Here is a 14,638-nt window from a genome sequence, read left to right on the forward strand (position 1 = left end):
TTTCTCTGATTATTGAACACTAATGGTCTTTGGTTTAGTAACCCAGTCTGTATCACTGATGTCAAGGTAAGAAATTCTTTAGCATATGGTGAAATAGGAGTACTGTGCAAGAAATTCTAGTGGTGAGACAACTTAGGGGTGTTAGTGATCGACATTTTTTTTAATATAGCATTAATGCAATAAATTTTGGTAGATCCTTAGAATATGGATAATATGTGATACATATGATGTAAAAAAAAGGGCGAGTTTTAACTAGTTTGTGTGTATACGTATACAGATATATATTTATTAGTTCCCAGAGGGCAGCAAGCTCAGTAGAGGACCGTGCAGTAAAGTACAACTTAAAGAATGGTAAATATTTCAGTCAACACTGACCAACGTGTAGGTAGCGTGCCAAAATTATATCTAAATTGATTCTAGAATAACAATAAATAAATTTACTGTATAAATGTGGTGAGAGGCTAACATGAGTCATTAAACACCGAACCCTTGAACCCCTGACCAAATCCTGTGTTGAAGAACTGTGGACTAACATGGTTATGGACATTACAGTACTCTTAATATTATTATAAATATTGTAATACACATTATTATTATTTTCTTAATTTAATTAAAGGGGTTCGCATGATACCAAACCCACCCAGTAGAAGTTTTGTAATTATATATATATATATATATATATATATATATATATATATATATATATATATATATATATATATATATATATATATCAGTAATTATAGTTATGTGTGTAAAAATCAATGAGCAAGGATTGTAAGTTCATATATTTAAGTGTGACTTCGTTATTTCATAAGGAAAGGTTTGGTGTTTGGGACTCGGGGTTCGATAGTAGCTTTACAAAATGATGGAGTCAGTCGCCCAGTCCTCCCCGATGTGTACATACGTAAATAATTATTTTATCTTATATTCCTTTAAAAATGAAACTGATACATAAAGAAATAGACAGGGATGGCCGAGGGTAAGTACTAAACATTAAAGTCTGGTTATTTATTTTTAAGGTATCAAGTAAGTGATAAATAACGAAGTAATACTGGATGTCCATCCTAATTATTTTCCGCGTTTTTGTGAAGATGGGTAAAAAAACCTAAATATTTACAGATTTTCGATCATTTTTGCTCAGAATATGATATAGAATCTACAAATGGAGAATACTGTATATTTTTATCGATTGCTGGGACCTACCAGACGAGCTTTACCTTTCACCACGTCTCGTTGCCCCAGAGATGAATGTGTACCACAGTAATATAAGACCATATTGTTTCCTGCCATATTTTACCCTGTTATTTGTGAGGTGGTTGATGGTGCAGCAATGTCTGACACTTGAGGTAAATATGGAGAAGTCAACAATAGTGTGTCAGGCAGGTAATATAACTTATCATCATTGTTTTATCGTGTACAGAACGTATTGGGAGCATTTTTATGTTTGAGAATATTTTTACCAAGTGGTATCTTAGTTTCCTGTCTGATTCTGTCAGTTGTTTAAAAAAATGATAAGTGAAGGTTAGGTTAGGTAGCTATAGTTTCCCTTAACTCTTGTCTTATTGGTGCTGTAAATTAGTTGACTGAACATTGTGTGAGCAGCAAGATGGTGCTGGTGCCTGATGAGGGTGAGGATATGTGGCACACTTACAACATCATGACTGAGGGTGACCGACTTAGAGCCACCACCATCCGTAAGGTCCAGCAAGAGTCTGCCACGGGATCATCTACCTCGTCCCGTGTTCGCACAACCATCACCATCAGAGTTGAAGCCATCACTTTTGACACGGGAGCTTGTATGCTTAGGTAATGAGACTATGAGACCAAGAAATTACATTTCTTGGTCTCATAGTTTGCCGATTGATTTGTGAATAATAAAATTGGGTAATTATATAGGACTAACTAGTGAGCGAAATTGATTGACAATAATTATAAAAACACCGGATTTTCATTGTTATATTATAGTGGACACTGTTGTAGTTTGTGGAAATATGTTAAATATTTGATATTTAAAAAAATAAACATTACTTAACATTTGTGGGTATGAAAAACAGACCAAACCTACTTAGCCTTACCTAACTTCCTTACAGGGGGGCTCTGCCGCCTGGTATATTAAACAGAAAGAAATTACTATTATATGGTCAAATTTGAGGCATTATCTAGATGCGAGATGATACGGCCGCATCGGGGCTCTGCAGCCAGGGAGGAGGAGTGATTTACTGTGTTCCACAATAAGTGAATATCACATCATTATAACTCACTGATGTAAGAAAATAAACAGTCTCTATGTAAAGGAACAATGCTGTGATCTTTAAACAGTTAAAGGGTCTCATTGTCTTTACCCCTAAATTCACAAATTACGTCCATGAAAGATCGGCGACGACCCTCACGCGATATGCTGAAAAACTAACTGCCCCGGGCAAAGCCCCTCAGCAGAGCGCAGCCTCATTACCACCTGCAAGATAAACTAGTGCGCGCCAAGGCGCCTAATTATCTATGAAACGAACAATTTACACAATAAATGATTATCATATCAGAATTCACTGATGAAAATACAGCTCCTCCCCGACTTACGACGCGGTTAGGGACCCAAATCCAGGTCATAAGTCGAAAATGCTTAAATAATACATAGAAAATCTAAAATGGGTGTCTCTTTCTTCTCAGCACCACAAAACTCTCACTTTTAAGCTCGCCAGCCATTTTAAAGTGAATTACAAACAAAAATTTTGTCTGTGTACTGAAGTTGGGACTCGACAATACGTAATTTGACAAAATTTTGGTACGACTGAGGCAGGTCTTAAGTCGGGGAGGAGCTGTAATGTAAGAAAATATACTGTAATAAAAATAACTCGCTCACTGGTTAGTCCTATATATTAACCTAAAATTGATAGTTTAATTTTTGTTCTGCAAACTATAAATCATGTCGTATAAATTTTATCTAGAATATTGATTTTATAATGACTGTACTGTACTCTACATTACTTTGATAATAAAATATAAATATGTTTTATACCGTATATTATGAATATCTGTTACAGAGTAAAGGGCCGCAATGTTGAAGAGAATCAGTACATCAAGATGGGTGCATACCACACAGTGGATTTGGAACCTAATCGCAAATTCACTCTCTTTAAGGAACAATGGGATTCTGTTACCTTAGAGCGTGTGGAGAATGCCTGTGACCCTGCTAAGGTTAGTGCACTGATATGTCTAACTGTTTTCAATCCTAAAATAGTTCTTAAAAAATTTTAAACTGAGAAATTAACAAGAGGTTATTTTGTGTGTGTATATTTGTGTGCTGTGCAGGTTATTCTCACTTATAATACTGACAAGAGACAGTTCATGTATAATTAGAGCATCATAAAATGGCTGTACAGTACTTCATAATACATACTGTAGTACTGTGTTAACTAAACACCAGTTTATAGTCTTGTATTTAGTGTACAGTAGTCATGCTTTCTAAGAGCTCATATAACTTTAAAGGCTTAAAATAAAATAAGACATTTTTGTACTGTATATAGTAGTACAGTACATTTATTCCTACACCTTGTATCAAAACTGTACAAAATTATTTCAGGTCAAATTAAAAGCATAAGTTCCCCTAGCTGCTTTAATTTTATTTACGTACAGTATATTAAAAAATGTGTATAATAATTCTATTTCTTAATACAAAATGCTGATTGTACAGTATTGAAAGTGAATTAACTTATGTCAGGAATTTGGAAGGCGTCAGTGATAAAGTGTCTTGGGTTAGTTACACATTGTAGAGTGCACATGTGTGTACCTGTATGTACTGGACTAGTTATCAGTTGCATAGAAAATTATTAATTTCTTGGCACAGGAAATAATATATTTTTTTATACATTGTAGTAGCAGACAGACTATATATTTTTGCAGCATGCAGACCTGGCAGCTGTGGTAATGCAGGATGGCTTGGCCTTTGTCTGTCTCATTACCTCAGCCATGACTGTCGACCGAGCCAAGATAGATGTCAACATCCCCAAGAAAGGAAAGGCTGATGATACTCAGAGGAAGAAGGTTAATATTTTTTACATGTTCAATATTTATATTTTGTTGTTGTCTCCAGTAGGAGGGCACCATCCTTTGTTGCTCAGGTCTGTGCACAGCTTTGTAAATTATTTCATCAGGTCAAGTTTAGTCATCTTACAGCTTGTTGATGCTGACAACTGCCTGAATCTCACATGACTGTTAAGCAAGTGATGACATTACTGCTGTGAGAGTGATACTTGTAACACTACTTTTGTAAATAGAAATTTATTTTTTACTCATTTATATAATGTTAAACTGTAAGTTTGGATGCTCTAGAAATGATAAAGCAAATGTAGAGATATAAATAAATTATATACCAACATAAGTAACAATAAGTACTCTACATAAGGTGGTCACGTATATGAGTGTGGATATGAGAGTTTTTTTATGCTTGTAGTTTTTCTGTTTAGGTTAGTAATATACTGTATAGTGTTTTATTTAATGTTTAAATTTTGTGAACACCATGATTGATTGTTTTCATATTAACTCTTCAATTCCAGGCAGTTGCAAAGTTCTTCGATCTGGTGATGGCATCTATCTTGCGTCATCTCAACTTCGAGATTGTGAAGGCTGTGTTAATTGCTTCTCCAGGGTTTGTCAAGGATCAGTTCTTTGAGTACTTGATGAGGGTAAGTGTTACATGAAGGAGGTTGTGTACTATACCTTAATTATTTGTAATTTCTTTGTATCTTGGGTTCTGCAAACTTATAATGCCAATACCATTTTTGAACAGTTCCTAAATTTAGCATCCTTGAAGTGGCAGAAAACAGGAAACTCAGTTAAATTTAAGCTGAAGCTGACTCTTAGTGTACAGTATCACACCCCCTTCCTGGCCCATGACTAACCATCTTGGATTTTCAGTTTCAGTCCTGAGCATTTTTTTGGGGTTATCTTTGAATAGTGTCAGAAAAAAATTAAACACATACTTATTGTACTTAATGTCCATATCTTTACATACTCTGGCTGTAATGATTAGCAAGATTTTGAAACAAATGTTACAGGCATTAGATTAATGAAGTTTATTTTATAAATAGAAGAAAAACAAGCATGTATTAATCTGTAATGTAGCTGATGCAGATGGTTTTCTTACTCAAACAGTGTTTTGTTGGCATTTTTAACATATTTTAAGGCTGGCTAGACATTATGGGTTCACATAAAACATCCCTTAATTTGTGGTGTGGTAAATCCCAGGCGAGAAGTGTTATATAGCCCTGGGTACTCTAGTCGTGTACTGGCCATCTCTTGCTGCTTAATACAGTAGGATCTTGTCATTGTATTAGTTTTTGTCTTATATTGCAGAATGCAGTGCAGACAGACAATAAACTCTTGTTGGAAAACAAGAACAAGTTTGTACTTGTGCATTCCTCTAGTGGCTTCAGGCATTCCCTCAGGGGTAAGTTTTATTTCAAAGTTATTTTTATTTCAGAATATTTATTCCAGATGCATTCATGTTCATGCATCTTACTGACCCTCTGTTTGTCCTCTAATATTACTGCCAGGATCTAGAATCAGGTGATATGGAGAATGGTATGCAGGGAGGATCATCATAGTACATATACTTCAGAATCTCTTTATTTTTTGTAATCAATTAACCTACATCAGTCAAACACTATGGAGGGTTGGCTTTGTGAACCTACAGTTATGAGACCATTTGTTTGGTCCAAGTTGTAAAATGGGATATGAGGATCAACCCTTTGTTTTATTCCTTGCAGAGGTTCTTGAAGACCCGACAGTAACAGCAAGGCTGGCAGACACCAAAGCTGCTGGAGAAACAAAAGCACTGCAACAGTTCATGACCATGCTAGGAACTGACCCCGACCGTGCTTATTATGGTATTAAGCATGTTGAGAGAGCCAACGATAGTCTGGCCATTGAAACCCTGCTTGTCTCAGACAGTCTCTTTAGGTATGCAGCCACACCTTCCTCCTGCTTACACATGTTTACCTTAATTCGCTCTTGTTGCTTCTTGTTGGGAATATCTTGTTTGCTTAATTCTGATTATATTTAACTCGGCTCTAGACATGCTGCTCTAGTTAAGACCTTTATATACAGATGTATATAGATGGATGTGTTAGATGTGATGGAAAGGGGACAGTGAGAGTGGTGGTAACAAGTAAGTGAAGAGGAATAGATTATAGGGGAGGAGGTATAGTGAAGGAGTAGACACTCACAGGGAGATGGGAATAAGCAATACAGTATAATGACAGTAGTAATTTACACAAAAGCAGTGAACCAAATGGATGAAAAGGAAATGTTAAAAATTGAACTCTGAAAATTTTTGGATTCAGAAAAGTTCATACATTTCCATAGAATTAAGAGATCTCTCATAGGAGCCATGGTATATCATGATGGAGAACACATTATTTTTCCTTTATCTAATTTTCATCATTTATCACTATTGTTTCTTCCAGATCTCAAGACTTAGATGAGAGGCGGAGGTACGTGAGGCTGGTGGATAATGTGAAGGAGAACGGTGGTGATGTTAAGATATTTTCCAGTCTTCATGTTTCTGGTGAACGTAAGTAGTTTTGACAATGTTTCTTCACTCTGCATATGGGGGGAGGGGGGGGGGGTGTTGCTCTCTTGAAAAATACTGCACAAACTGAAGCTGTGTAATATGGGAACAGTTTTGCATAATTAGAAGAGGATTATTGTACATTCTGGTTGATGATATAAACACTATAAGCAGCTTGGTTTTCTCTCCTTTCCTCCATGGAGCATCACTTAAAGGTCACATTTTTGGTTTTGCATGGACTGAAACACAGATTTGGGTCATTTAGTCCATGCAGTAATCCCTTGCTTGTTGGAATTATATTTGTAGAACAGGATCAGATGACTTCCGAGGCTTTGTTTTTAATATGCAGAACTAGACCAGACCGTTAGCGGAGCAAATTTTGTTTATTCCTACCTCTATATACAGAACTGGACCAGATGACGGGGGTGGCAGCCATTCTTCGCTTCCCTATGCCAGAAATAGAGGAAGAAGATCATGCATTAGACTCTGATGAAGAATAATGCAGATTCAGGATAGAAAACCATCCATTTATCTTTTTTTTTTACCTTTTATTTCTTTATCACTATTTTATGACAACATTGAAACTGCAATTCTTTTCTGTGTTCCCCAGTTTTATTGGTCACATACACAAAGTAATTATTTATTACATTAGCACATATTTGAAATTTATTTTTATTACAGTACTGTACTTATCAGGTGTGGGCGTATGTAATAAATGATAAGAAAAATATTGAAGGATGAATCTTTGCAGCCAACCATATTACGTACCTGGTATTAGTGGTATAACAGTCAGGTGTGAGACACAGTAAGTATTGATAATTAGTAGCAAGTGAGAGCCATTTGGTCTGTGAGGATGGTAAAAAAATCCTGTTTATATGATCATGTTATAATGAAATCAGTTATTGGAATAAATGACTGAAGCTAACTTGTGTTTTAACACTTTAGAAGACTCCAACTGGTCTCAAGCTACATTATTGCTGTTTTATGGTAAGTATGTACTGTACAGTATAGTCCTGCCATGCCACACCTTACCTTGCCTAGCTGTAATATCTAGTACTGTATCATTATAAGTCTCTTTGGCTCTGTGTCAAAGGTATTTAACTAAATTGGTCAATTTTCTGTTTATTTCATCAATGGTGTCCGACCATTGTCTATGCTTGCTTATTATTACATCAGTATTCAACTGTTGTATAAAGTAATAAGTGAGTGAGTGTGTAATATTGGTTCACTATGACAATACTGTATAGCTTGTTGGATATTCTGACACATCTGTGTGTGTGTTGATAATACATTACAGTACGTATAGAGTAATGGTTATCACTGCCAAAAAGTTGTCCCAAAGTGTTAATAGACTACTATTACTCTGTCAGTGTTAAATAAATTTACCTTGATATATATTATTGTGTTTACTATGTTCAAGATATATGTAGACGATCGGAAGAAAGAAAGCCGTTTATTTGACTGTCGATTCATTTTAATTATTCGCTCGTAAGCCATTTCTTGCTATGGTGTAAGAACAAATGCAGGCTGTCTCTCATTGGCAGCCATTCATTCATCCATTTATTGTTACTTGTGTTATGTTTCTGCTCAGCTGTTGGAATAAAAGATTGGCTGGTGGCAGGGAGTGTGTGTATTTGTCATGTAAAATATAAGAAGCTAACACCTTTGCAGTATAGAACAAGTTAACTGGCTTGTTGTCACAAAATTAAACCAAGTTAAGGATTGTTCAGGTTTAATCTCTCCTTGGTATAGACTCACCCTAAGTATACAAGGTTGGCCACAGGAAGAACTACATCTCATCTATACTCTTTAAGTATCCTCCAAAGAAAAACTTGTGTATTAATAAATGTATACTGTAGGTAGACCACTTATTAGATCATAAGTAAGAGGTTTCATTTGTTGTCAGTACTATAACACTAGCAGCTAATGTTTTCCAAGGAAAACAACAACGGCCACAAGTTTAAAATGTCAGAGAAAGATCAAATAAATATACGATATAGTACTGTACTATGGAAGCATAATACTCTACTGTATTTACATGCACACTGTCAATTAAATGTCATTATATAGTATTTAGTAGATTACAGTATAAGAAAATCCTTTGATAGTTAAAAACCATAAAAAATTAGGTCCTCATTTTAACTTATGTACAGGAATGAAGTTGCTGAATTTGCATAAAAATCAAGCAGTCACGAGCTGGCAATAAGCACATCATCGGAGCTCGCTTAAAAAATAATCTCACCATTTCAGTTGTTTAGTTTCCTCACACTGCCAACTTAACTCTTGAATTGATACAAGAGGTTGTGACTTTATAGAGACGGGGTACAGTATTTCTTTTATTTACCCAATGTCTTAAAAACTACACCTTTTCACATATCCGATGAGACATTGTTACATAACTATTTGACAAATTTCACAACTGAATGACAGAACACATCGAATGACAATCTGAAATAACTGTTCGTTCATGCTAACGGAAGTGATTGACTTAAGTTATGAAGTTGACACGTGAACAATAAACCGACAGTCTACATATAGTTTGAGAATGTAACAATTGGAGAATGACATACCACCTTACAGTTATTTTAGATTGTCATTCGATATGTGTTCTGTCATTCGGTTATGAAATTTGTCAAATAGTTATGTAACAATGTCTCAATGGATATGTGAAAAGGTGTATTACAGGTTGAAAATCCCTTACCCGAAATCCTTGGGGCCAGAGGCATTTCGGAATTTTTCGGTTTTCAGAATTTTTTTTTTTTTTTTTTTTTAATGTGTATTAGCCCAGGCATAGATCACTTATCAGAAAATATAATAAAAATTATAATAATAATAATAATAATTCATAGGTCTAGGTCGTGTTTCTCACTTTTGATCTTTTTTTCATTCTTGTATTTCTTTATTATTATTATTATTATTATTATTATTATTATTATTATTATTATTATATTTTTTTATTATTATTATGTCATTATTATTTTATTTTGGTGTATTTTTATTAAAATTTTATTTACTATGAATAATTATTATTATTATAATTATTATTACTATTACATTTTCGCCCCCCAGGCCCTGATGTGGGTCAGTGATCTATGCCCGGCTAAATAAAAAAAAAAAATTGCCCCACAAAAAAAAACTTTTGGTTTTCGGAATTTTGGATAAAGGGTTGTCAACTGTACAGTATTTTCTTGTTTTTTTTAAGGGAAGGGTAACTTTCACGTGTATATAATGACTAATGATTATGTCTTGCTTTACGTATTATGGTAATTAATATTAAAATATCTTGAGTATTTGCATTAAAGTATTATATTTTGTTTATTCTCACATTTTAAACATCAATCCACTCACTCACATCTTCCCTTATACAGTTCATGTGATGATCAATGCATTTCAAGAATTATTACATCTTATATTTTTACGTCAATATTCTTTTAAAATTGTCGGTAAATCTTATAACAAATTCTATTTAACTAATACTTATGTTTATGTAAATGTCCTGTTGTTGTGACTGCTGTATAAGTATAGGCTCCACATATATCAACAAGATGGTGGCACTAACATTGTGTTGATTAAATTATAAGTAAGGAAAATTTAATCAAGATTTGGATGGGACAGGCTGTGGTAGTTCATATACAGTACGTTGGGTTCAGGTCACGACTGTCTTATACATTTCCATGTAAATTTTAAATATTGATCCATATTTGATATTGAATGTATGAATGTTACAAACTTTGATATCTAATATGTAAAAGATGGCCACATAGGCCTAAAATCTATCCACTATGTAAAGAATAATACAGTACAGTAGTTATACATACAGTACAGAATTTCAGTGTAAGGAAACTACATTTTTCTGACTACTTTTGATGTTTATATTATTGAAAACTACATCTATTAGTATTCACATTTGAAAAAGGTTTAAAGAAATTGAATTTTGTTAGTTAGGGGGATATACCGGTACTGTATATATACTGTACCTGTGTATGTAAAGTATGTATCCCAGACCCACTAAATAAAAATAAGATCAATAACAATCCCTCAAGCCTTGCCTGCTATCAAAGTTTCCCTGTTAATGAAAATAGTAATCCTAAAGAAAGTAAATATAAATTCCAAAAAGTCTTGTCCCCATTACATTGAAAGACAATATTGTATCCTGCATTATGGGTTTAGAGTTCAGAGTGTCGTGTGGGTGTTGTGTCGGACCATACCTCTGCTTGCATTCCTGAGCTGGTGCATCAGTGGTGAAGAGTGAGCTAGCCATTCGTACCAGAAAGGTTTGTGGAAAGAAAGTGTTATGAGAATTTGTTGTACTGTACATCTTAGATGTATTTTGTTAAATACATGAAGGTAATGTTTTCTCTTTTTGATGAATAAATTATTCTCAAGAATACCTAATTCAAAATAATAATATAATGTCCTGAATGGTATTTTTGAATTTGGCTTTTACAAGGAATTAGAAAAAGAGCACTGAACTGTAAAGAGGAGTAGCATTAAGAGCCACAGTCCTCCTCTAGCCAATTTACTGGTACTGTATATGCAATGAATAGATTATAATATGATCAATATGCAAGAGTTTCAGACTAGTCCTTGGGTAGTACTTATTACTGAGTTAATGAAAAATACTTGAAAGTCATTCATTTGCCTCACTGTGCAAAAGAGTGTGTATGGTAATAATTAATGTCCCCAATTGGGCTAATAATACATTTTTGTAAATTTGGACTCCTCATTGGTGCCTTCCTTATATTGTCATGTTTCACCATAGATGGTCAATATGATTTGGTTATTTGTCCTTGATGTTATCATTAAATGCATACATTTGTTTGAGGAAAGGTTTGTGCTTTGTTTACAGCATTATGCATCATCACTGTTCCTCAAGTTCTAGGTATATGTGTGGATACCATCTAAAATATGCATTAATATACATTATGTATAAAATAACTTTGTTAAGTACTGTATCGTAAAACCTCTGCTAGCCTGAGGAATACGTGTACACAAGTTTGTGGTCACTGTTTTACCAGACGGGATAAGAAAAAATAAAGGAAATTTAAAGAAACTTGTGAATTATGTTTTGATTTTCACTGGGCTGGGCAGGAAGCCATCACCCATTACAGGTGTCGTCCAATGCTTAGTACAGTATCTTTATTAAATACAGTAGAAAAACAATTAATTGTTTCCCATTATTTGCAGCCATCTATCATCTTGTGGTCTGTAGTGCATCAAATTATTCCAGCTGGCTCAGCTGCATTCAAGCTGACAGGACTAGTAGGAATATTTTCGCCCAATTTTCTTTGAAAAAAAAAAGTCCAGAAAAAGGAATACTGTACAGCATTTAGTTTTCTAGTTATCCAGCTAGCAAAGATTTTACTTGGAGACAAAGTTGTTTATATTAACCTGTATCAGAACAGTCCTTAAATTAGTTACTTTAAACATAAGTTGAACTTGATCCTTATTGATGTGAAAGCACATTGCAGTACACAGTATGAGTTTAATAAATGGTGCCTAAACAACAAAGGTGAGAGTTTAGCTCTTCAATCTTCTACGTAAATGACAAAATATACAGTACAGTACAGTACCTGTACTAAATTAAAGTACTCTACTGTGTGCCTGTCCAGGATAAAAGTCTGTATAAGTGAAGATGTTAAGAACTGAGGATCAGTCTTATGGTTATTGTCTCATAAATATAAAATTACTGATAAATTTAGTGAATATTAATTTTCGATCGTTTAATATGATGTGGCTGGAAATGTGTAAATACTCTCTTCATTCGTTATTACCCACAGCATTCACTCCTATAAGAGATGTGTTCTTCCAAAGTTGGGTGTATCTTATCGCTTCATACAATCTAACAAAACGTCCCTCCTGAAATATAACTATGCTGTACTGTGCTTCATATTTACATGCACACACTTGCTTTCAGGATGTCCATTTCCCCCACTTTTATTTCAGCCCTCGCCTTATCCTTCCATCTGGGATATCCCCTCTCCCTACTTCTGTACTATGCTTCTACTCATCACTGGAACAGACCCTCTTCCTTATTTATGTTTTTCCTGTTCCTACTATCATGAACATGCTCTTCATTCTCGTCTATACAGTAATGTTGATTCAATAATTATCGTTGTACATCTCAATTATTGCCATTTAAATATTCCCACAATGTTCCTCAAAATGCTCAGACCAAATATAACTTTCTCAAAATAAGTACAGTAAAGTATCACAATAGATCAACATTAATGTAAAAGGATATCCATGAAATAGAAACATATTTTTTTATTCTATCTTAATGCAAACACATTCTATTATACATTAATGTACAGATTAAATAAATTATAAACTTTTGTTATTTTTGTTTTAGGTGCGTGAGGCCAAGAGTGCCAAGCCTCGTACCTAGTGAAGCAAACATGGCGGACTTGGAGTGTAAACAACGATTTGACAGTCCAGGAAACAACTGGCTGAGCCCTTGGTAAGACATTTAATAACAATATTATATCAGATATATAATAATTATAATGCCAAGTGCTTATTATATATAATATTGTGGCGAGATAAAACGAATTTAATGGTTAATTTAGTAGATTATGTTGGGTCGTCGTCAACACAGGTGTGGGGTCATCAAGCACAGGTAGTGGAGTCGTCAAGCACAGGTGGACATACTGTATCGTGTTATTTATTATCCTCTATAACAAAAGTCATGATAACTAACCATATTTCTGTTGTTTATTACACAAGAAAAAGATTCCTAGGTGAATTTTTACTTTCTGACAAAAGGAAGGTTAATCCATTGACTGTCCGCAGGCCATGTTTACCTGAGGTTATACTCCTCACTAAGCCCGTGTTTTCTCTTCATTTCCCTAAAAGTTAGGTTAAGTTTGGTGGGTTGGCTTTTTTGGTATAAGAATAAGTTTTCTTTCGTGTGTACTTTTGGTGTTTGATTCAAATCTGACGTTCATTTTTGTGCATATATAAACTACTAATAATAATATACACAGGTACTGCAGCTGATTGTTAGCACCAAGGTGCACACTACTCTTGTTAGGTAAATGAGATCCTTCCCAGGGATTCATACCTGGACTATTTCTGTGTCCAGTATCATTAGGTAGCGACCGTGAGCTATATGTAAAGCGGCAATAAATTGACCAACCGGCAATAGTTGTGCATCTACATGACTAGACCTGCATTCACTGAATCGGCTATGAGCCGATCATTGGTAACAGTGAAAGCTTGCACAGAGGCTTCAGTTGCATGCATGTTAGTTGATTACTTTTTTTACTGCTGTTTAAGACTGTGCAATGGCCCTATTCTGTTTCATGACTGCTTCTGAAACTGCGTTCATTCGTTTCCCTAGTTTAGCTACATCTTCTGCAGTTGCCGTACCAAATAGGGTGTTACTTAATAACTCGACAAAATTAAATAGACCACGGTTTTTATGAGAATGCACATTGTTCCTGACGTCTTCAGGAGTCGTGGGCAGCTTTCCCTCCAAGTGCATACACATTTGAGTAGACGCTTCATATAGGCGTTATGAAGTGAGATGGTAGACTGTTGTTTGAGATCTTGTGTACTTATAGCTGTTTCAATGTGGACAGCTATTGACCTCAGGCATATATCACTAAACTTTGGTGCTGGTACTTGACAGTTACGACATCTTCCACTATAAGTACTTTGCTCAGTGGGGCAACTAAAGCTTTGGATTTGATGATGTTTGCTGGGGATGCAGCTGTTGCCACAGCGTTCCATGCCAACAGGAGTAGCGATATCCAAGCCATGCCTGAAAGGGGTGAGGATAATTAATGTTTTTTGTTTGCTGATCACAGTTTTTGATGATATTTATTGTCTATTGTTGTGATGTATTGTTTATTGTTGTGTTGAGCAACTGTCGTAGTAGAAGTAGGCTGTAATTAACGGACATTAGGGGTCCCTACTAAGTGTCTGCTAACTTTTATCATTCTATCTACATGAACTATGTCAGTGACATTTGTCGTTGGGTCAACTACATGAAATTTGTTTCCATGTTCTTTTCCTTTAATCAGGTAGGGACCTGTGAATTTAGGCAAAAGTTTTGATGTACGTTCC

The 14,638-nt window shown here is 34.8% G+C and overlaps 1 protein-coding gene across 2 annotated transcripts; it reads left to right on the plus strand.

Moving 5' to 3' along the window:
• Positions 1-857: 857 nt before the first annotated feature.
• Positions 858-13,426, plus strand: LOC121879659 (protein pelota homolog). 2 transcript variants are annotated; one of them, XM_042386346.1, is made up of 9 exons: positions 858-982; positions 1,606-1,809; positions 3,042-3,195; positions 3,901-4,041; positions 4,554-4,682; positions 5,353-5,446; positions 5,766-5,958; positions 6,465-6,571; positions 12,921-13,426. In XM_042386346.1, exons 1-9 carry the CDS (start codon positions 942-944, stop codon positions 12,926-12,928), a joined length of 1,071 nt encoding a protein of 356 aa, XP_042242280.1. In that variant the 5' UTR covers positions 858-941; the 3' UTR covers positions 12,929-13,426. The 2 variants fall into 2 exon arrangements, with proteins under 2 accessions (XP_042242280.1, XP_042242279.1); XM_042386345.1 differs by lacking the exon at positions 12,921-13,426 and adding an exon at positions 6,974-8,188.
• The last annotated feature ends 1,212 nt before the right edge of the window (positions 13,427-14,638 follow it).

This window comes from Homarus americanus, unplaced genomic scaffold (genome assembly GCF_018991925.1).
Source record: "Homarus americanus isolate GMGI-L3 unplaced genomic scaffold, GMGI_Hamer_2.0 scaffold42643, whole genome shotgun sequence".
Lineage (NCBI taxonomy): Eukaryota > Metazoa > Arthropoda > Malacostraca > Decapoda > Nephropidae > Homarus > Homarus americanus.